This window comes from Erigeron canadensis, chromosome 5 (genome assembly GCF_010389155.1).
Source record: "Erigeron canadensis isolate Cc75 chromosome 5, C_canadensis_v1, whole genome shotgun sequence".
In the NCBI taxonomy this organism is placed as follows: domain Eukaryota; kingdom Viridiplantae; phylum Streptophyta; class Magnoliopsida; order Asterales; family Asteraceae; genus Erigeron; species Erigeron canadensis.
In genome coordinates this window covers 19,193,233-19,217,852 of record NC_057765.1, presented here as the reverse complement: position 1 = coordinate 19,217,852, position 24,620 = coordinate 19,193,233, and the positions used below count along the sequence as shown (strand labels likewise).

The following is a 24,620-nucleotide window of genomic DNA, read 5'->3' as shown; positions in this document are numbered from 1 at the left end:
CATTCCAAATACCTTGCCTCTATTTTGTCTTTTCCCATCAGATCACCAAACTTTCTTATTATTACTCGTCCCACTGCTTTCCTTCTTTTTCGCCCCAACAGCACTAATAGTTCCACACTGAACAAACTCCTCTATCATAGCTTCATACCTCAATATAGCTTCCTCTAAGGTAAGTGGGTGAACAACAGCCATAGTCGACCTAACCTGAGGAATTAACCCACGAAGATACTTCTTTATACCTTTGTTCTTAGGTTCAACCAAATGTGGAACGAGCCTTGAAAGTTCATTAAAACGGGTAGTATATCTAGCATGATCAGCACCGACCATCTTATGTTCCAAAAACTCTCGTTCTAGCTTCACCAGTTCGGTTGCTGTTCAAAACTTTCTCATCATCAACTCTCTGAAGTTATACCAAGACATCGCCTTTGCCGCTAATCTGCCTCTGATTCGGCACTGGGTATTCCACGAAGACAAAGCATCTTTAGTGAAAGAGTTTGCCACATACTTAACCCTTTGTTCAGGAGTACATTCACTAATACCAATCACAACTTCCATCTTTTCTAACCATTGGATAAAATTGACTGCTCCACCTCTACCATCATACTCTTGCATGCCACAATCCTTGAAGTTTTTGTAAGTACAAGTCTTGACACCACTTCTAGGTCCCCTTGGCACATTCCCAATTCGAATTCCTTGATCAACATCTTCATAATATTCACCATCCTGATCATTCTCTGCGTCCTCATACTGAGCATCATCATACTGAGCATCCTCATACTAAGCATCTTCATTCTCTACATTTTGTGCATTTTGGCATTTTGTGCAAGTATAGTATTAACCACTTGGGTAATCATGGCAGTCATGGCTAGGTCTGGTTGCATTCCAGCTTGCTCATTATTAGTTTCATTTTCAGCTCCACCACGACCGCGTCCACGACCATTACCTTGGCCGCAACCGCGGCTTGCACCACTACCAACGCCACGGCCAGCACCTCGACCTACACCATGTTCATTTCCACAACCAGCACCACAGCCAACACCTTGAACTACCTCAGGCCCAGTGCCACGACCAATACCACGACCTCCACTCTGTCCAGTCCCTCGACCAATACCACGACCTTGGCCAGAGTCTTCGTTTTCAGCAAGGCCTCTTCCACGACCGCCGCTAGTTCCAGCACTAGATCTTGTTCTCGCCATTGTCCTATAACCACGCATCGTTAGTCGGGAAAGAATACACTCGACGATGTTAATATCACAAGATACTCTTAGTAAGCCCTCTCGTCTTATGGTCTATGGGATGCTATCTAGAACATAACTAGTCATGCAATTCATGCCAATGCAATACATATATATATACTAATAATGTATAACCTTAAATCGCAGTTAAAATGTGGTCCGAATCTAACACCTATATCCGTTGCACTAGTGGTGTATGTATACAGGGTGTACCAGCGGCTAACCCTCCACACCCCTAGTACATCTAATGTAAGGTCTGATCACGGTACTGATATGCTCTCTAGGTTTTGGCTAGGTATGTATACAGGGTGTACCAGCGGCTAACCCTCCACCCAACCAACACCCATTAAGCATCCAGGATTGCTACCACACTCTCACTACAAGTGCAATCCATTAGGTCAAAAACTATCGTAAAATAGGGAGATAATCGCAGAAAGTTGATCAGGCTTTTCCTTGCTATCTTTCCTGCAATACTAGTTAGTGCCATCATTTCATCTTGCTCTATTACACATAAATAATCACAACAGCACCAAAAACACACAGTTACCAAAAGTACACAGTCACCAAATGATAGTCATAGTCAAATAAGGAAAGGGATAATAAGTCTCAATAGAATATGAACTCAAAATATAAGCAACGTTAGCACGTCTATAATGCATCTATGATTCCTATTGTAAATGCTATACAGGGTTCTTAGGTTATAGTCTAGGTCTTTCCACCTAAATCTCTACAACCACGGCTCTGATACCATTTTGTAACACCCCACCGTTGACGGAAACATGAGGTGTCATGAAAAGTACAGCACGACATGGAATTACATAGATACCAGTAAATGAAATAGAATATAATAAATATATTCCCAAAAACACGAGTTTAAGTCATAACAGTGCTAAAATAGCTTATCACAAACAAGTCCATGAAGAAATAATCCAAGGCTAACAACCTTTAAGTCTAACAATAAATAACGGAGCTCTAATCTCCGAAGTCCAAGCCTAGCACCTGAAAAGTATACTAAAACGTGTTAACACAAAGGTTGGTGAGTTCGTAGGATTTATGTCCAACGTCTAGTCAAGAAATAAGTCTTTTGTCGATTCTTTTAAGTCTAAACAAGTAATAGTTCAGTATATAACGAGCAGAGTTACGACATAATAAGTCCAAAAGTCTCAAGTCTCAATGTCTCAAAGTCCGGTCTTACGTTACCTGCCTTAGTCCAACGTCTCAAGTCTCAAGTCTCCAATACACACAATAATCACGTCAAATAAGCACGACCATCAAGCACATAATCACATACATACAATCAAGAACAGAAGTACGTCAAAAATCATAAGTAACTCTATACGCACAAGCTCAATATTGAACATAAACAGAAATCGACAAACTGTTTAAAAAGAACAAGTATCCTTTTCACCCCAAAATATGTAAAAAGAGGGGCTACGAAACTCACTTGAAAGCAGCACAAGTATTAGATATCCTAGATCAACAAACAAGAACACGAACAGTCAGATACACCTGAAACAGGCTCACTATCTGTCCAAAAGTCCTACATTGTCCACAAGTCACCCAGTAAGTACTTAAATTTGACTGTACTTGTCTATGTCTTAAACTAGTGTCTTAGGAAATGCCATTATGTCTTGTCAAATGTCATAATATATATAATAGTATTGTTGTCCTTATAAATTGTCCAATAATAATGTCATGTCTTATATTTATATCTCGTCAAGTGTTCATTTGGAACGTCACGGTATAATTTGTCAAATTCGGAAAGTCGTATGATTTGTATTGTCTTTATAAAGTCCTTGGATATATATATTTATAGTCATAAGTCCATATTAAATAAATCCTTGTATGTATATCATATGTCCATATCAATTTAATACCATGTAAATCTAATTAAATTAGTCGTTATGTATATATTTATTTATGTTTATATATGTATATATTTATATACATCCATATTAATTCCATTATCATGATAGTTGGGATTTAATTTAAAAATGAATCAAATATATAATTTAACTTTATTCAAAAAGACTTTAATTTTGACTAAAATAACAAAATAATACCCAAATCCAATTTTTGAACCAAAAACATTTTCTGGCCGGTTTGACCGGCGTTGACCAAAACGGAAAACCACAAACAAGTCTAGATCCGACTGGAAAGAAGAAAGGAACAAGATTTCAAAGTGATACATGCGACTATTACTCTGATCTAACCTAGATCTAACCGAAAACAACCCAAAAATCATATGTAAATTCGGATCTAAAAAGTTTTTGGATCATAGTTTCCGGATTTGGAAGATTTCGGGTTTAAACATTCCGGATTTAAGAATTTCGGTTCATAACTTTTCGGATCTAAAAGATTTCGGATATACATACTCATATCCATACACCAAAACCAAAATACATATGTTTTAGTGACACTTTTCGGGTTCAAATCCAAGTTTTCATAGCAAAACCGAAAATATATATGTATCTTTCCAAAAACTCGAATCTATATATATATATACATATGTATAACCGAATATATATAATATACAAAGATTTCGGATTCAAGAGGAGGAAGAAGATTCATAACCGAAAATATACACACATAAATATATAAAAATTCGTATATATATATAGCCTCATATATATACAAAAACGGATTTTTATTGTTGAACAATCATAGATTCATTCAAAACTTACCAAAATCTATAAGAAAATAAAGAAAAATGATGAATATTGATGGTGGTTCATGGTGGTTGAAGGTGGTCGGCCGAAATTTTTAGAGAGGGAGAGGGGGGCGGCCACAAGAGAGAAAGAGAGGAGGAGGTGTGTGTGAGAAAGGGAAATGAAAAATGGGAGGCTAGGGTTGGGAATTTTAGGGTTTTGTTTATTCTTTTCCTTCCTTTGACCAAGTTTGACCAACTTGACCTTCTAAAATATCATTTGACTCGACAATTCAAGAAGACTCATGACCCGTAAATTTATTTTGTTGACATATTTGAATGTAATTTTTCAATAGTTTTCCAACGATAATAAATGTCTATATTTGTTCATTAAATCTTTAATTGATTTAATTTTAAGTATTTTACTTAATTTGGCATTTCCACAAAACAACTAGTATTCCTTCCGTTTTCGAGTCCACGTGCAATTATCCTAAAGTCTAAATGTTCATAAAGCCCGAATAAAATATAAATCCATTTATTCAAATGATAAAGTCTTAAAAACTAATGACGTACATAAACGAAGCGAACTAAAATACGACCGGAAAGTACTTCGGGGAAATACGCTCAGATGACAGTTGTCACACTGGTGGTATCGGCTTGGGTAATTTAACTAGTAACTTAGGTGAATTGGTGATTTGTTCACGGTTGGTGGTACCACGTGAGCACCTTATTCTTTTCACGACTATCCTTAAGCTCAAATGAATTTGGTCTTAATTTAATGCAATCACATTTGAAGTCGAGTGAATTCAAGGTGGATGACTTTCGTTTATATTGTCTGAGACTTTCTTTACTTTTAATGCAATTTGTCTTTCAAATTTAATTTAACTTTATTGTCAAAAATATTTTTGAAGCAAACACCCGTTTTTCCAAACCATTCAATCATACAACTAGCTCAATCCAATCCCCGAGAACGAACACGGCCTTACCTTTTAACTATACTGCAAACGGTCGAGTACACTGCCCGATACTGTGTTGTAGCTAGTTCTTAGGTGATTCTAGTTTATATTTTGAAAGCTTGATTTGTAACACCCCGACTAAGGCGGAAGCACGAGATGCCACAGAACGACATGGTACAAAAGATTAAATAGAAAACATCATCATGAAAGTCTTAAACATCATCCCAAATCATAAGGTTACATAGTTCAAATCAACATTTTTAAAATACTATAACAAAAACCATATCCAAATCAAAAGATAATTGTTTGCATTACAAGCCATCGCATACAAGCCATCGCATAACAAACAAGTACATCGTCCAAGAGGCGGTCCTTAAAGCTATTTACTGCTCTAAACCTGAAAAGCATGAAGAAAAAGTGTCAACTACGAGAGTTGAGTGAGTTCATAGGTTTGTAACTAATAACAATTCATACTTCAATCATAACCAAGATATTAAGTCACAAAGAAAGGACTTTCAAGTATTCTTACGAATATTCATTTCCAAAATCGTATGTTCAAATCTTAATATCCAATCATATTAACTCTAATTTCTTTTAGCCACAAGGGCAAAGCTTAAATATTCTTTTTGATGAGTAAATACTTGAGCCACTACTACTACCATTTTCAAGTCCAAACATTATATTACTTCTTTTCTTTGCACAAGCTGTCAATCATATTACTTCTTTTCTTTGCACAAGCTGTCAATCAAGTGCCTTACTTATATTTGGGGTCGTGCCATGGAGACGACCGATTAAACTTAAGTAGCTAGAACACCGTGCTGGTTAAACTGGAAGTGATGGTTGTCACGAAGGCAACCAACCTTCCACCGTTACGCTCTGGGTGGGTGGACGACTCCTAGTTGCGCAACTATCTAACTACAGGCCTCCCTTTTTCGGAGTAAATAGTAGTGTACCGAAAGAAAATGGGTTGACAGAACTCAAGCTCATCATATAACATTTAACAAATTGAACTTACAATATAATTCCATATCACAAACTTTCTTTCAAGAAACACTTCATATATAAAAAGTAACTTTATTAATCATGCTTTTCACCCCGAAAGTAAAACACATAAAAGAGTTTGAAAGGGGGCTATGACTCACTTGATTGAAGAGTTTAGGGGCTGATCAAATTAGATTTCCTTGGCCTAGAGGTGTTGATTCCCGAGCAAGCCTAATCATAATATAATTTCACGACGTAAGTTCGCGTGGCATGATTTGGTGTGTTAGATCATGAGATGATTACTAGTAGACTTGCTCATATTTGGTTGTTGCTTAATTATTGAACTTATGTACATTATGATGTCCACATTATTTGGTTAAACGGAATTTGGTGGTAAGAGTAGTTTTCGCATTATACGTTTTTGTGCGTCTATTGGAATTTCGGTAGTTTGGCTTTGATACGTATGATTTCCTTTGTACACTTTGCTTAATAATATTATTTGACATTAGTATGTCATAATGTTGATATTAAAGTATATTTTCTGATTTATAATCATTTCTTTGATTTAATATTATTTAATTAATTATTTATTCATTTTATTCATTTATTAATTAAATAATTTCTTATAATTATTTTTAAGTTCTTAAATTGTCTTTAAAAATCATGGATAATTATACTTTGATTATCTACTGACTTTTATGCTTTTAAATTTGTAATATTAGAATTTATACATTTATTTGAGCATTATTTTTATTTATTTAATAATAGCGATTAGTTAGTGATTTTTACTTAATTATTTACTTTTAAATTATATAAAACTTGGTTCTTTTCTTGTGATTATTTTTCTCCAGTAGGTTTTAGTTGTTTTTACCATTGGTTATGTAAATTTAGTCAAGTTCATGATTTATATAAGTTATTAATTAATTTATATATCTTTTAATTACCATTTAATCCATTAAATCATAGAAACACTTGGAAATCACCACACAAGTTCTTATCCAAAAATCTCAGGCCTTTCTAGGCAAATTTTATCAATAAAAATGTATATCAATTCAACCTCTCTTGTGTCTTTGTATTTTGAGGACTTTTAAGCATAAAATCATTTACCGAAATAGTGATTTTTGCCTCATTTATCAAGCAAATTAAGTACTTAAAAATAGGTTTTTGTCCTTGTTTCATTTTGTCCAGAATATTCATCATATTTTGGTGTTCCAAGTCATGGTAGTGGTGGTGGTGTGATATGTGTAAATTTGTGTATTCGGTTAGTGATTATTTGACCTGAAAAGGCGATTTTTGAGCTTAATCTTGCCATACATCAAATGAATTGAATTTTATAACTTTAAAACACTTTATTTCCAGTAAGTTTATGATATTATTTTGTTCATTTGATCAAAGTGCAAGTGTGTGCTAAAAATGCATTTTTGCATGCTTTCGGTTAACGATTTCAAGCATATTTTAACAAGTTTTGATTCAAGCTTTATATCCTTGACATTTTACAAATTTTTCCAGAATATTAACATAACTTTTAATCTATTTTTCACTTAGAACAAGCCTAGCCTCATCTCATGATTCAACAAAAGATCCAACCTTCTTAAATCTAACAAGCATGCAATTATCTCAACTTTTTAACAATAAATCTTTATCCATCTTTCATTCCACTACAAAACAATATTCTTTTCTTCAAAAATTCCAGAAAATATGAACACAAAAATTATATAAAACATATTCATCTTTCGTCAAAAAGTCTCTTTACAAACTATCATCCTATAACCACACTTTTTGATGCAAACTTTTATAGATCTAATTATTCAACCATAAAAGTATATTTTTCTATAAATTTCCAGAAATCATATCTTCAAAATATACATAAATATAACCATCTTTGAAAGGAAAAATCATTTTAAAAGCTATATAATCTATAACTACACTTTTGGCTCTTAAACTAGTTAAATCCTTGGATCTTTCTTCATGGATTCAACATGCATGAGCATGGAAAGAAAGATCCTATCAACTTTGCCCTCATCAAGTGTATATTCAAAAGAAAACATGAACTTTTGATAAAACCTTTTTAATATGAACAAGAACAAGATTAATCTAGTAAAGAGATGAAGATATATACCCATGAAGAACACTTTTTGATGAAGAAATATGGCAGAAAATTCGTGGCCTATATAGCCTCCAACAACCCTTATTTCAATCTTAAAATAACCCTTAATCCTTAGCTTAATATAACCCTTACTTAATCTTGCAAGAACCTTTATTATTACTATAAGTTTTAATTGATTTTGTTGGTATTTTCTTGCTATGGGGGCTACTGAAAATGATGAAGAAAAGAGGGAGAAGGAGTTTTTGAGAGAGAATTGATTAGTGTGTGTGAAATAGGTGTGTAGTGTGTGTTGGAGTGGTGAGTTCCAAGACTAAAAGCATACAAAAATTTGAAATGAAAAGTGTTTGTGGGTGTGTAAGGGGGGACGACCAAGAGGGGGAATGAAGGGGTTTTTCTCTTTCTTTTTTTTCTTTTATAAAAGTTGTGTAAGTATATATGTATAAGTTATATGTATTTGTTTTATATGTGTAGTATAGTTTTACTTATAAATTAATTAATAAATTATATAAATCATGAATTGTTATAATATTATATATGTGCTAGTTGTGTTGCCTATGATCCCGCAAGCCATAGATATATTAGAAGCTAGTAGATAATGTCCCTAAATTAGCAATCTAAAACTATTATTTAGTTGGCTTGGTGGTTACATTGTTGGACATTTGTAAGAATTTTTTATTGTTATCTCAACTTGTGCGACTCGCTTTATTATTTACATAACTTGATTGATCAACATATAAATTTTGTTCAATGGTATTTTATTTAAATTGAATTTAGAACTAAATAATAGCTTTAGATTGCTAATTTAGGGGCATTATCTACTAGCTTCTAATATATCTATGGCTTGCGGGATCATAGGCAACACAACTAGCACATATATAATATTATAAAAATGAGGGTTGTTACACGATTTAGCACATCAGATACCTTCAAATTTATATGAAACCCTCCAGAAGAAATTTCACGAAAAGAAAAAAGGTTAGATAATGGACCTAAGTCACACCAAGAATCGAACTATGCCAATGCTAAGTCACCATTCCTAATTTGATGCTAGAAAAGTCGACGTATGATAGGTCTGATTTGAAGGATTTTTCTCGAGCTCCAAGACATATTACCACGATAAGGAATCTCCCAAAAACTTTTGTCTTTTATTTTATACATATGGATCCACCGCACCCATAAAGACTCTTTTCTAGTAATAAGATTCCATACATGCACAGATAACAGAGCCACATTAAAATCATGAAGTCTTTGAATACGTAATCCTACTTCTGATTTCGGTAGGCATACAACCTCCCAAGCAACCTTTGCCTTTCCTTTCTGAAGGGGACCTTGAGACCAAAGGAAGCCTCTCATTACTTGTTCAATTTCATGAATAACGACTGTCGGGAGCATAAACATACTACTCCAACAAACATGCATCGAAGATAGAACTGACTGTATTAATTGAAGCCTACCAGCAAAAGATAAGAATTTATTCTTCCAATCCAAAACTCTGTTCTTTACCCGTTCAATAAGCTCTCGACAGTCATTATAGATCAATCTAGAAGAAACCTAAGGCACACCCAAATATTTAACAGGCAACAATTCTTCCTCAAAAGGTAAAATAGCTAGAATATCACGCTAAACCAGATTCTGAATATTACAAAAATAAGCTGTACTTTTAGGAATACTTGGCGCCAAACCTGATACCCCTTTAAATTCTTCCAAAGCCTCCATAATTACCCTTGCTGAATTAACATCTCCATGTAGAAATATAATCAAATCATCAACAAAACATAAATTAATAATATCAAGCTCAGCACACTTAGGATGAAAACTAAACTCCTCCGCTTCACGTACCCTTCATTTCAAAATTAAAGTAAGGATCTCCATTACAAGGGTAAACAAGTATGGAGAAAGCGGATCACCCTATCTCAAACCCTTTTTTCCAGGAAAGAAACCATGAAGAGAACCATTTATGTTAATCGAAAAAGATGACGTAGCCACGCATGTAATTATCCAATGAACCATGAAAGGATGAAATCCAATTTCAAGCAGAATGTTCTTCAAGAAACGCCAATCAACTGTATCATAAGCTTTTTGAATATCAACCTTAAAAGCACACCGTGGAATTCCTCTATCCGAATAATAGTTATGCATTATCTCCTGAGTCAAAAGAATATTATCTGAAATACTACGACCAGGAAGGAAAGCTGATTGATTATCACAAACAATATGTCCCACACAATCCTTTATCCTATTTGCAATAATCTTCGTAATACACTTAAAATGACATTGCAAAGAGATATATGCCTAAAATCAGTGATATCGGAAGGAGATTTAACTTTGGGCAGTAAAGAAATAACAGTATGATTAACCTCCTTTAAAATCCTACCACTTCGAAAGAAATCCTGCACAACTGATACTACATCTGATCCAACAATATCCCAAGCATGCTTGAAGAAAGCAGCTGAAAAACCATCCGGACTAGGTGCTTTATCATCACCCATATCAAACATAGCCTGCTTCACTTCTTCACTCAACACCGGTAATATCATAGCGTTTTCCTTAGCATCAGACAATCTTTTTGTAAACAAACCTTGAGTATTAAGATCAGAAATCAAACCTAGAGCACCCAAAAAAGCTTTATAATGGGCGACAGCTCCAACCCCCTCGCCATCAATTCTCACTCCAGATGCATCAATCACCGAATCAATTCTATGTCTAGCTTGCCTTGCTTTGACTACCTTATGAAAATATGCAGAATTTGAATCACTAACATGAAGCCAATTAACTTTAGCTTTTTGCTTTAAAAGACATTCTTCATCAATAACACCATCATTACAGGCATGTAGGTAAGCTGCTTCCTCATCTCTCAGATCTAAATTGGATGGATCCTTATCAACAGCCTTCTGAACAACATCCAACTCAAACCTTAGCTTTTCCACTCTATCATGCAAATTTCCTTTGTCATACAAAACCTTGCGCAAATAAGGCTTCAAAGACTTAAGTTTCTTGACAAGCTTATACATAGGATAACCATCATATTGTGTATTCCAAACATTCGAGACAACCTGCTTAAAATTATTATGATAAACTGGAAAATTAAAAACTTTAAAAGGTCTTGGCTTGAATTTTGTCACCAACGGGAAACATAAAATGGCTGGTGCATGATCCGATATTCGAAAAGGTTGAAATAAAGCATGAGCATCCACGAAATCAGACAAAAACACATGGTTGGCCATGATTCGATCTAGTTTCTTCAACACCCCACCCCTCCCTTTTGGCTTTTGGGTCCATGTGAAGTGGAATCATGTTCTATTAACATCCACAACTTCCAGATCATCAACGCATTCTTTAAATTCTCTTGTTGCTTTATCAGTACGAGATGAACCAACATCGTTATCGTCAAGAAAAAGAGTAGCATTGAAATCACCAAATAAGACCCATGGTTTATTTTGGACAAAATTTTTATGCATACACAAATTATTCCACAGTTCCCTTCGATGTATATAGTAATTGTGAGCATAAACAAAAGAACAAAACAAAGTTTTCCTATCAGAATTAAGGAAAACTTGCATGTGGACTACTTGATCAGATTAAGCAATCACCATAATCTCCACAACATTAGGATCCCAACCCAAAATAATCCTACCATTTTTATCACAAACATGGCCATTCGTGGTCTACCTCCAATTGTTAAACACACTACTACAAAGCATATCCAATTTTGAGACACAAACGTGCGATTCGAGAATAGCACAGACAGATAACTTATTCTCATTAATTACCTACTGAACCTCAGATTGTTTAGGGGAGTGGTTGATGCCCCTAATATTCCATGACGCAATACTAAACATGAGAGTCATTTTGTCCGGGAGTGCTTGCCCCCTCAGATTGTGCAATATATGCACCAGTTTCATTATAAACGACTTCCACCTCATCATCATCACTTCCAATCTGATGAGGATTCGACTTCGGTATCACACCATTATCATCATTCAGAAACACTTCAGCATCATTACCTTGTAAAAAATCATATTTGTTTTGGACAGGTACGCTACTACGAGGTGGGTTACTAGTTGATGCACTCTTTGTACCAGATGAACTAGCATTATTCGAGTTGTTATGAGTTTTCTGAATAGGCCTATACTCGAATTGAGGTTTCTGTTTCTTAACAGGAAACCCGGAAAAATTCGCTTTTTTCTTCTTTTTTACTTGTTGGAACCCATCCTCATCAACGACGGTGGTTATAGTTTTTCCTTTATTCCTAGTAGGGCAGCCTTCACCATCGTGACCAAAAACCTTACATGTCAAGCAATGTCGGGGTTTCCACTCGTATTCGACTCACATCGTCTCTTTCACATATCCTTCCCCTTCCATGTTAGGAATAGCCATTTTCAAATATTTTTTTAATTCCTTCTTGGCTGATAATTCTACCAATGCACAAGCATAACTACACTGCCCCCATGACTCCATACACATAGTAGCTGTGTAGATATCAAGTAATTTTGGAATTCCAATCTTTGTTGCAAGCATACTTAGACCATCTTCCGTATTGGCAGCCAATGGAACATCATGAACTTTGACCCACACTGAAACGTTCTTTATTTCGTCTTTTCTAAGAGTAACAGATGGAGACCAAGTGTTCAGAAATATAGGCGTATTACGAATAATCCATGGACCACCCTCTATCACACCTTGCATACCCTGTTGATTTGTAAATTTGAAAAAGAAAAACCCATTTGTGTTCATCATGACACGTTGAATACCATATTTCGCTCATGAGATTAATGAATGAAGTGTTGAGGCCTCTTATTGGCAAGTTTGTGGTTGTATACTTTGATGGTATCCTGGTTTATTCTCAATCTGAGAAGGAACACCTGGAACATTTGAAAGCTGTGTTTGAGCTGTTAAGAAAACACCAACTCTATGGCAAGTTAGAGAAATGTAATTTTATGGTTAGTAGTGTTGTATTATTGGGCTATGCGGTTTCCAAGGAGGGCATTTCTATGGATCCATCCAAGGTTGAAGCAATCAGATCCTGTACCATTCCTTCTTCTATTACTAAAGTCAGAAGTTTTCATGGCTTAGCATCATTTTATAGAAGGTTCATTAGAGGTTTCTCTACAGTTGTAGCTCCTATAACTGACTGTCTACAGAAAGGGATGTTCAGTTGGCCTAAGTCAGCTCAGGCTGCTTTTGAATCTTTAAAAGAGAAGCTGAGTTCAACTCTTGTCCTTTCTTTGCCTAAATTTGGTTAACTCTTTGAGCTTGAATGTGATGCTAGTGGTGTTGGCATTGGAGCTGTGTTGATACAAGATAGAAAACCAGTTGCCTACTTTAGTGAGAAGCTGAATGGATCCAAGCTGAATTATAGTACTTATGATAAGGAGTTCTATGCCATTATTCGAGCTGTTGATCATTGGTCTCACTACTTAAAACCAAAGTAGATTGTTTTGTGTTCTGATCATGAAGCTCTCAAGTACATTAATGGGCAGCACAAGCTGAATCAAAGACATGCTAAATGGGTTGACTTTTTGCAAACGTATTCTTTTGCCTCCAAGCATAAGACTGGTTCTTCTAATGTTGTTGTTGATGCTCTTTCAAGAAGACATTCTATGCTATCTATTTTGGAGTCCAGGGTTCTTGGATTTTCATTTATCAAGGAATTGTATGAAACTGATCCAGTCTTTGGCTCTATTATTTGTTCATCTCCAAATGAAGCTAAAGGGCCTTATGTTATTCAAGATGGATTTCTGTTCAAGAATGGTAAGCTGTGTATCCTAAAAGGCTCTATCAAAGATTTGTTGATTAGAGAAACACATGGAGGAGGTTTGGCTGGTCATTTTGGAATTACTAAAACTATGGAATTTCTAGGTGAACATTTTCATTGGCCTTCTATGGTAAAAGACGTGCAAGATATAGTCAAGAGATGCTCTACTTGTCAGCAAGCTAAGTCTACTTTTCATAAGATATGCTCTGCTGTTCCAGTTCCTAATCAGCCTTGGGAAGATCTGAGTATGGATTTTATTATTGCTTTACCTAGGACTTAGCGTGGCAAAGATTCTATAATGGTGGTAGTTGATAGATTCTCAAAGATGACTCATTTCATTCCTTGCCACACTACTAATGATGCCACTACAGTAGCAGCTTTATTCTTTCACGAGATAGTTCGACTTCATGGAATTACAAAAACTATTGTCTCAGATCGAGATGTAAAGTATTTGAGTTATTTTTGGGAGACATTGTGGAAGCTGATGGGTACTAAGATGTTATTTAGCACTTCTCACCATCCCCAAACTGATGGTCAATCTGAAGTAACAAACAGAACTATTGGGATGCTACTGAGAACACTAGTGAAGAAGACTTTGAAGGATTGGGATCTGAAGCTCCCTCAAGCTGAGTTTGCTTTCAATCGAGCTCCTAATTATTCCACTGGAAAATCTCCTTTTGAAATTTTTTATGGTGTGAATCCACTAACACCCATAGACATGATTCCTTTTTCCATTGACCTAAAGTTTGTTTAGAAGCTGAAAGTAGGGCTAAGGAGATAAAGAAACTCCATGAACAAGTCAAAGCCATAATTGAGAGGGTGAATGTTGATTACAAGGCCAAGGCAAACAAGAATATAAGACAACCTACTTTTGCACCAGGAGATCTGGTTTGGTTCCACCTCAGAAAGGAAAGAGTCCCTTCAAAGAGAAAGAGTAAACTGATGCCTAGAGCTGAAGGTCTTTTCAAGGTGTTGGAAAGATGTGGAGAAAGTGCCTACAAAATGGAGCTGCCTGAAGATACCTCAGTCTCAAGTAAGTTTAATGTTGGTGATCTGATGCCATACCTAGAGGATGATTATCTTGAGGACAAGTCCAAGTTTAGAGGGGGAGGATGATACGAAAATGCCCCTGAGTTACCCTGAACTCAGTTCAGACATAGTCAGCTTGGACTCAGCTCAAGCCATGATGATAACTCCCTCGATGGCACACTTTGGGAAGATGATTGGTGATCCTATCTGCCCCCTAAGATTCACCTTACTTAAAAGGAAAGACTGAAATGTGGGGGGAAGTTTGAAGATCAGCTCACAAATTCGTTCAATCTGGGTTAGGTTGGGCAGAGTTAGCTTGGAACTGAATCAGCCCGGGATTTTCAAACACTTATCTAACTTGATGCTTTCAATAACCAGGTCAAGTCATGTGATTAGCACGTGTGTGTGGTTGTTCTAAATGAATCTGAATAAGGATAAGAATACAGTTGTGTATTTTTGTCTTGTTTTGGTGACACCTGATTCTGGGAGAATAAGAATACAAGTGGGGACCAAAGAGAGAACCTTCCCCAACCCTATAGCTGCATATTGTGTTCTCTATTCCTATTGGTTGTTTTATAACACCCTTGTACTAGTTGTCTAGGGTAGAATATTCATTGTCCCTTGTATTTCCTTTATAAATAGAGGCTACCTTTTATTGTAAAAATCAGAGTGTGTTTATAAAAGTTTGATAGAGCTGAATTTTATTCATTTTAAAAATCTTCTTTATCTTTATGGATCTTTGATCTTGGTGGTTTGAAGTGGTCACTTTATCAGTAATCTTGGTGGCATTGCCTTTATAGATTATTGTCGTGAGATCTTAAAATCTTCATTACTTTTATCTGTATTTGTGGTGGCTCAGCCTTTATCAAATATAGTGGTGGTTTTGGAGTGTTTCTTGTATTTGATTCTGGTGGTTAAGTCCTTTACGAGTCAAGTATTAGATTCTTATCTATCATTGTTTATTCGGTAAAGGCCGTCACCCCTTGCTAACTTTTATATCATCACAAATAAGAACAGGCAACTTGGTTGAATACCAAGTTGGCTTTACAGCACATCCACGCATAAAGCGATTACATAAAGAAAAAAGATGCCAAAACCCAAAGCCTAACTAGACATAAGATCACTATCAGCTAGAAAACAAAATAACACATTAACGAATTAGCGAGACAGGTTAATCCCAAGCTGTTAAGAACCGCTCAACACGCCTTGTCCTCTTGAATCTGCACGTAAGGAGTTTGAGCCTTACTGTCTCAACAATAGCACCAATTAATTGATCCCTCGTTCTTTTTTGTTGACGAAATAATCTTGCATTGCGTTCATCCCATATAAAGTATGTAGATGCAGCCAAAACAAGTTTTGCAACAACGCTTTGCACAAAGGACTTGCTTGCTATAGGAAGAATTGCAGCAACAATAGACATCCAATCTGGAGCAACATTATTCAACTCCGCTCTAGACTTGACAGAATTCCAAACCTTTGAAGACAAAGGGCATTCAAAAAACAGGTGGTTATGAGAATCCGGTTGTAGCTCGCACAATGAGCAGCAAAGAGAAAGAGATCTATTCACATCCCAATGTGCCATAATGTCTTGAGTCTTCAACTTTTGTTTATAAATCAGCCATAAGATAAAATCATGCTTCGGTACATTCTGATTAAACCAAACAATCGGGAACCAATCCACTACAGCAGCTTGAGGACGTAGATCCTCCCACACCACATTGACCGAAAAATCCAGCAGATTTTGGTTAGAATCTTTCCACATAAGTCGATCCAATTCCAAAGTATTCAAAACAGGAATCTGAATATTTGGGAATCTATCCGTCCATTTGCTTGGCCATTTCCAGGTATTATCAACAATAAATATCCGCTACCTTGTCATTGAGAGAAAATCCAGCACTAGTGATCATCCTAGGAGATAAATGATCTGAAAGAGGACACAGAGAACTCCAGGAATCATACCATGCCGAAGCAGTCATGCCGTTACCAAGAACAAACCACAAATGTTTACGAATTAACCATCTCACCTGTAGTATCTTCCGCCAGCTCCAAGACAAGGAGCCACGAGCAGGCACATCCCATATCGATCGTCCTTTTAACTTGTAAGAATGAATCCACCGAACCCAAAGAGATTCCTTATGAGCTACAATATTCCTTATATGGACCGAAATTAGAGCATTATTGAAAGCTTCAATACATAGTATACCTAATCCTCCTTCAGTCTTTGGAAGACACACAACCTCCCAAGCAACTTTGGACTGACCCCGTTTATATTCACCACTACTCCATAGGAAATTTCTCATCATTTGTTCAATTTCGTGGATAACTTGAGAGGGAAGAATGACAGCCGAAGACCAATACACATGCATAGAAGCAATAACAGAGTTGATCAGCTGAAGGCGACCTGCAAATGATAAAAATCTGTTCTTCCAATCATTAATACGTTGTTGCACTCTTTCCAACAGCCCCCTACACTCACGATATCGCAGTCTTGAAGACACCAAAGGGACACCCAAGTACTTAACCGGTAAAGTGCCTTCATCAAAAGGTAAAACATTTAGAATAGCAACCTTTACATGATTAAGAACATTGCAGAAAAATGCAGTGCTCTTTGGGAGACTGGGTGCCAAGCCCGACACTTGTTTAAACTCATTCAAAGCTCTACTTACAACCCTTGCTGATTCGACATCTCCATGCAAGAAGATAAACAAATCATCCGCAAAACAAAGATTAATGATCTTCTGTTTATCACACTGTCGATGATAGTTAAATCCATTAGAGTTTCGAACCTGTCTCTTCAGAATCAAATTCAAAACTTCCATAACCAAAGTAAATAAATACGGAGACAGAGGGTCACCCTGCCGAAGACCTCTCTTACCTTGAAAATAGCCATGAGTAGTACCATTAAGAGACACCTAAAAGGTAGTAGTAGTCACACATTCCATGATCCAAGAAACCATGCGAGGGTGAAAACCAAAACCAAAAAGAATGCGCCTAAGAAAACCCTAATCAACCGTATCATATGCCTTTTGAATATCGACTTTGAGAGCGCATCGAGGGGGACCCCGGTCGAGATGATAATTGTGCATCAACTCTTGAGTTAAAAGGATATTATCAGTAATCCTTCTGCCCGGTACAAACGCTAGTTGATTATCACTAACCAAATCCTTCAAAGAATTCTTTATTCTGTTCGACAAAATCTTCGTAATGCATTTGAACAACACGTTACAAAGAGAGATTGGTCGAAAATCCGTGACAAAAGTAGGAGTCTTAACTTTGGGAAGTAATGCAATAACCGTATGATTGAGTTCCTTGAGTAAATTGCCTGATGAAAAAAATTCTTTAATCGCCTTAATAACATCAGCACCAATAATACTCCAAGTTGCTTTAAAAAAAAAACAGCTGAAAATCCATCCGGTCTCCTGGAGATTTATCATCTCCCATATAAAACATGGCACTTTTCACTTCTTCATCAGTGACCTCAGAAATCATTAGCAAAGCTTGCTCCTGAGATAATCTGTTATCGAATAAATGTAGAGAATTTAGTCTTGAAACCGGCGCACTTTGACCCAAAAATTGGGTATAATGCGCGATAAAAGCATTCTTTACATCATCACCATCAAGAAGCCTTCCATTAGAGTCAGAAATCGTATCAATCCTATTACAAGCTGTTTTCCCTTTGACAACCTTATGAAAGTAAGCCGAGTTAGAGTCACCAACCCTTAACCATTCACCTTAGCTTTCTGTTTCAAAAACCGTTCCTCATCCAGAAGTGCTTCATTAAAGGCATTAAGGCAGGTAGCATGGTCCTCCCTAATCACAGAATTAAATGGATCCGAATCAAGCAACTTTTGCACCTCATCCAAATCCTTTCTACACAGTTCTACCTTACGATACAGATTTCCTTTATCATACAGAAGTTTACGTAAAGGTTTCTTCAAACTTTTTAGCATCTTTACCACACAATACATTTGGAATCCTTGCACGTCAGTTGTCCAAGCCGAAGCAACCACTTGGCTAAATCCTGGATCCTGAATAAGAACATTGGAAAACTTAAACGGCCGAGGCACAAACTTAACTTTCCTTGGCAAACGCAAAATAGCCGGAGAATGATCAGATATTCTATAAGGTTGGAAGACAGCCACAGCACCCATAAAACTATCCAGAAATTTATCATTAGCCATAATACGATCAATCTTTTTAAGCAAACCATCACTACCTTGTGGTTTCTGATTCCAGGTAAAGTGTAAACCAGCCGTATTAACATCAGATACCTCAATCGCATCAACACAATCTTTAAATTCCCTCATGGCAATATCCACATTAGAGCTTCCAAAAGATTTGTCTTCCAAGTTTAAAGCTGCATTAAAATCGCCTAAAATATACCATGCATTATTATGGACATAAACCTTATGCATATCCAGATTACGCCACAGCTCACGCCTTTGAGAATAACGATTGTGGGCATAAACAAAAGAACACAACAGAACCTTCTTTTCATCCTTGAAAATAATCTGGGTGTGTAAAACCTGATCAGTTTGAGATACAATTATAATATCAACAACATTAATATCCCATCCCAAAATAATACGAGGTGCTTTAACACAAGAACTAGCGTTTGAAGCCCAATTCCATCTAGGAAACACCTTAGAACATAGGCTCTGAAGATTATTAGAAAGGACATGGGATTCTAAAATTGCACAAACACATAATTGATTTTCAACAACAATCTAACGAAACCGGCTGTTTAGGAGTGCTTGCCCCTATATTGTTCTTAACAAAATCCGCATACTCATCATACACGTCTTCCACTTCATCATCATCACTACCAAATGAAATATTCGAATCCCGAGCATTGTTCTTCAACTTTTCAGAATTCTGCATTTTGAAACCATCCATTGAAAGTTCCTTATCACCAAACTCATCTAACACCGAGTAAGGATTACTCGTACTAACTTCAGCATTTGATGGATTTTTAGAGGAAGTCGATGAATTAGAGACAGGTTTACTAGGAGCCTGTTTATGAGAATTCGACTCACCTTTTGTCGATTGTCCAGTTTGTTTCTCTAGATATATAAACTTCGGTTTAGGCTTAGAGAAATTTGATCTCCCCCACTTGCTTTCCACTATTTCTCTTCTTCTCCCTACTAACCTCGATAAAATCATCCTCCTTTTGATTTTCAGAAACCACCTTAACTTGCATCGGGCAGTTATTATCCTTGTGGCCAAAAACTTTACAATGAGTGCAATGTGGTGGTCGCCATTCATATTCAATGGACACCGTTTCCTTGGAAAATCCCTCCCCATTTACATTAGGAATGCCAATTACCAAGTTCTCTTTAAAACCTCGTGTAGCATCAATTTCAATCAACGCCCTTGCATACGAGTGCCTACCCCAAGAGTTCACACACATATGACTAGTATAAGTATCAAGTAAAATTGCTCGACCCAATTTGGATGCCAACATGCTTAGACCATCCTCCGTATAAGCTGCCAATGGAACATCATACAATTTAACCCACACCGGAACATTGGTCATGTCCACTTTAGCCAGTGAAATATTAGGAGTCCATTCATTTAGGAATATTGGTATAGACTGTATCATCCATGGTCCTTTTTCTAAAACTTGAAGCATTCCTTCCTTTGACTCGAACTGAAAGAAAAAGAATCCCTACGTATTCATCATGACCTTTTTCAAGCCAAATTTCGCCCAAGCATTCTTAACGTACATTTCAACAATAGGAAAAGCCAGCCTATCCCCCAAGAAATATCCATAGAGAGAATTTGAAAATCGACTATTAACCTCAATAACAGAAGCAAGAGGGATCAATAAATCGACACCTTCTGTAACAGATTCCACATCGATCAAACGAAAATTTACCTTTTTAACAGTCTCATTCTTCTTCATTGCAGCTGCATACGACCCACTAGTCTTTTTCTCACCATGCAAGTATTCATTCGATTTCTCCTTGTTTGCATCAACATTGTCAGGATGAGAATCATGCCCATGCAAATCCTTATTAAACGATTCATTATCAACATTTTTAGACGAAGTAGCTGCTCCAGCTTCAGTACTATTACTTTTGTCCTCCATAATATTAAAACTCACCTGCGAAGCAGTCTTCGAAAGAACCCTAATTGGCTTTCTACTACTCAAACTATTTAATTTATTTAGCGAGTTGCAAAAATTTGATAAATTAAAACTATAATCTCTCATTCAAACACCACGAAACCAAGAATACTACCCCATCAAACCGCACAGCCACAGAAAGTATGACAAACAGCAAACAAATAGAACCCTAAACGACAATTCAAACTGACAGTCAACAAAATCAATTAGAAAACCAGGTTAATTCGAAGATATGCTACGTCGAAAGCAATCCAAAAGAACCCAGTTTGCTAACCAATCAGTCGAACCAGCAGAGAAAACGTCGGGTGAAAAAGAAAAGAAAGCAAACCCTAAAACGAGAAGACACCTTAAACACGCACGTCAACAAACCGTCAAACTCACGAGAATTCAAGGATCTATGATAGGGACATATTTACAAGATGATCAAATCGAAATAGGGTAAGCAGGAAAAAATTGCCATATTCAAAACCTTAAAACGATCTTGCACCTATAACCGGAACTGTTCGATTTTTATCTATCATTGTTTATTTGTTTCATTGTTGTTGTACTATTTGTTCATATAGTCAGCTTGGGTGTGTTTGTTATAAAATCCAAAAAATCATACAAAAATAGTTCTAATTCCGCTGTGCTTGTGTTTTGTGAGTTGACTCAGTCTGACTCTGAGTATTTCAGCTTAATTTCACATCAGATGTGAAGTTATACTTATATAATGTGATTATGATATGATGTTATGCTTATGCTATTTCATCACGAAATGATGATATGCTTAAGGAATGATTGCATGTGTGGCTTGATCATTTAGTCACTAGTCCTTTGATTAGGGTTACCATGTTCACGTGCACCTTAAGGGCCCAAAAGAAATGATGTTATGTGATTGACTTAGATGAAAGTGTAGCCAAAGTTGATATTAAAGTAAAAGAAAGAAACATGTGACTAGTTTAGGTGAAAGTGTAGCCTAATCTAGTATAAAGATAATAAGTCTCGAGCAATAAATAAAGTTGTGTTAAGCTTAACCCGTGCTAGTTGTAAAGCTAGTGCATACGTGGTCACTTGAGTTGCTCCTTGTGGCATAGTTATGTTTGTTTATTCCGGGTAGAGTAACTAACCACCAATGCGTAAAAGCATAAACGATTTATTTAGTTGGAAATGACTTTGTCTTTCTTTAATGACGTCGATGGACCCCTTTATGGTTACTCATCGTGTCGGGTGTGAGGACTCCTTGTATGGTCTCTGACCGCCTACACACAACCCCACATCCCTATGTAAGTGGCATAAGTCACTTAGCCTACGTCTAGGCAAAGAAACAAAGAAAAGATAAAAAGTAAAGAAAGTTACGTAAGAAAAGTTAGGCACAATTAGGATTATGATGTTCCTAATGTGTTATGCTATATGATGCTTATGATATTCCTGATGTTTCTTATGTTATGATGCTCATGTGATATTAACATATAACGATGATTTGATTTTGTTAATATATCTAATCGGCATATGTTTTCAAATATGTTATTCTTACTTAGCTATTTTATTAGCTAACACTTGCTCTTAGAAAATGTTGTGCCATCAGATTAGGTGAGTTTGGAGCTAGAGAAAGGATACCTTGGTGAGGGGTAGAGACATTAAATACGATAGCATTTATGTTTTTAATGCTTAGACTACCCTTAGCCTTTTGTTTGGCTACTTCATTCACGATATTATCATTTAAGACCATGTAATAATGCTTGGCATTTATGTTGGTGCCAAGACTTGGATTTTCTTTTATTATTTCAATGATGCATCCAGCAACACCAAATGTTTTCAAATGTTTCATCCGGTTACGGATGGATAGATTTATATGAGATCCTTTTCCGCTATTATTAAACGTCGTTAAGCAAAATTTTTTGGAAATCCTTGATTTTAAACGATGGGTGTTACAAGTTGGCCCTACAAACTGACACTTATTATACAGATAAAATAAAATAAATAAAGAAAAAATAAAAATAAGAACTAAAAATACAACTAAACTACATTATTTAAATACAAGAAATTCTAAGTTACCCCTAATTTCGTGAATTCTGGCTGATTATGGGGATTTTGTGTGGTCATTGTATCTCTATGGTGATGTAATCATACTTAATTTCTGTATTTAGTTTAGTTTTTTACGTTTTTAGGGTTTTTCGTCCCGCCTCTTAATCTTGATCTTGTTGTCATCTTTTTCCCTGATTGATTACTAGGCTTGTGATCGCGGCTAACTTGATTAGTCCAGCGAGATTAATTGAGCCTGTTAATTGATTAAGGGGACTGATCAACTTTTTATGGGTTTATCGTCTAGGGTAGGGTTTCATTTTTTTCTACTATTGTTTCGTTCTTTTAGGTTGCATGGTGTTTTGTGCTAATGGAGAGAGGTCAGACTGTTAAACACCCGGCGGGTGGGCTTGCTACTAGGATTAAAAGTATTGATGGGAAACGTTTGCCGGTTCGATCAATTCTTAAAAACCCTAATGCGAAGGAAAGAAATGATAATAAAATTCCAGTTAGGGTTTCTGAGAAAGTAGGGGAGATAGATACGCCAAGTGGTAGTCCTGCTACTAATAAAACTCCTGGGTCTCCTTATCCAAAGAAAGTGTCGTTTATGGGTGCTCCTACTTTTGAAATTCCTGTTGATAAGATTGCTGAGACTGTTATTGATTTGGAGAAGGAAAATGGGGCGCATTTGGTTAGAGAGGATAATCAGGATAATGCTAATAAGCCTCCTACACCTGAGAAAAAGACTTATGCTGGTGCGGTGCGAACTGAAAAAGTGACAAGGGTTGCAAATTTCAGGTCTTTATCTTTGAAAGGTGAAGTGGAGGGAGCTGATGTAGTTATTCCCAGGTCGGTTGTTGAAGAAGTACATTCTCGGTTTGAGAATACTTTATATGGGTATTTTCTGGGTACTAGATTAGCATTTCCTGTTGTAGAGCAGTATGTTAAGAATACTTGGGCGAAATTTGGTATTGAACGTCTTATGATGAATAGTGTGGGATTTTTCTTTTTTAAGTTTGCTACAAAAGATGGTATGAACAAGGTGTTGGAGAAAGGACCATGGTTAATCAGGTCACACCCAATTATTTTGAATTTGTGCTCACCAAATGTTAGTTTAACCAAATCAGAAGTTCGTGTGATTCCGGTTTGGGTTAAGATATCAAATATTCCTCTTGTGGCATACTCAGAAGATGGTTTGAGTGTAATTGCTACTAAAATTGGAAAGCCTATGATGCTGGAATCTTATACTAGTAGCACATGCTTGGAATCATGGGGACGTAATAGTTATGCTCGTGCTTTGATTGAAGTATCTGCAGAAAGTGAACTAAGGGATAATGTGATTGTCGCTATTCCATGCATGCAGGATACGGGGTTTACTAAGGAAACGGTAAAGGTCGAATATGAGTGGAGGCCTCCAAGGTCTGCTACTTGCAAAACGTTTGGTCGTAGTGATCAGAAATGCCCAAAGCAAGTACAACCTGTTGAGGCACAACCTAAAGATGATGGCTATGAGGAAGTGATAAAAAAGAAGAGAAAGGGTAAGGGTTCTCAAAAGATTGAATGGGTTAAGCTTAATAAACCCGCTCCTCAGCTTATTTATAGGAAAAAGCAGCCTCAACCTGTGAAGAACTCATTTGTGGGTGGAAATTCGAATACAAAAGCTGGTCCGGTCTTGCATAATAAATATGAAGCTCTGAACACTGATTTTAATTCGGGGTCAACCAGTAATATACAAAAGAGTGATGGGAATATTGAGAGTGATGATGATGAAGTAGAGGATGT

General features: G+C 36.3%; 2 protein-coding genes and 1 long non-coding RNA gene across 3 annotated transcripts; all 3 read right to left on the bottom strand.

Moving 5' to 3' along the window:
* Positions 1-794: 794 nt before the first annotated feature.
* On the bottom strand, positions 795-1,196 carry LOC122601314 (period circadian protein-like). The gene has a single exon (XM_043774081.1). It carries the CDS (start codon positions 1,194-1,196, stop codon positions 795-797), a length of 402 nt encoding a protein of 133 aa, XP_043630016.1.
* A 3,843-nt stretch (positions 1,197-5,039) lies between these two features.
* Positions 5,040-8,038, bottom strand: LOC122598913. Its single transcript, XR_006323777.1, has 3 exons — positions 7,939-8,038; positions 5,981-6,050; positions 5,040-5,235 (listed from the first exon to the last, which is right to left on the bottom strand). It is a non-coding gene; the product is annotated as an uncharacterized LOC122598913 (long non-coding RNA).
* Positions 8,039-15,881: 7,843 nt separating this feature from the next.
* Positions 15,882-20,801, bottom strand: LOC122601312. The gene is made up of 8 exons (XM_043774080.1): positions 20,511-20,801; positions 19,824-20,360; positions 19,448-19,723; positions 18,442-19,368; positions 18,108-18,394; positions 17,722-17,893; positions 16,582-17,622; positions 15,882-16,508 (listed from the first exon to the last, which is right to left on the bottom strand). The coding sequence occupies exons 1-8, from the start codon at positions 20,799-20,801 to the stop codon at positions 15,882-15,884; spliced, it is 4,158 nt and encodes a 1,385-aa protein (XP_043630015.1).
* Positions 20,802-24,620: the final 3,819 nt, after the last annotated feature.

What these genes read in the sequence shown, in the direction of transcription:
- LOC122601314 (XM_043774081.1), bottom strand. Translation starts at nt 1,196, where the DNA reads ATGGCGAGAACAAGATCTAGTGCTGGAACTAGCGGCGGTCGTGGAAGA.
- LOC122601312 (XM_043774080.1), bottom strand. Translation starts at nt 20,801, where the DNA reads ATGGAGGACAAAAGTAATAGTACTGAAGCTGGAGCAGCTACTTCGTCT. An exon ending in CTCTTGCTTCTGTTATTGAG is followed by an intron (nt 20,361 to 20,510) that starts GTTAATAGTCGA and finishes TTTTTCTTTCAG; the next exon opens with TTCGAGTCAAAGGAAGGAAT. An exon ending in AGAGAAATAGTGGAAAGCAA is followed by an intron (nt 19,724 to 19,823) that starts GTGGGGGAGATC and finishes TCTCATAAACAG; the next exon opens with GCTCCTAGTAAACCTGTCTC.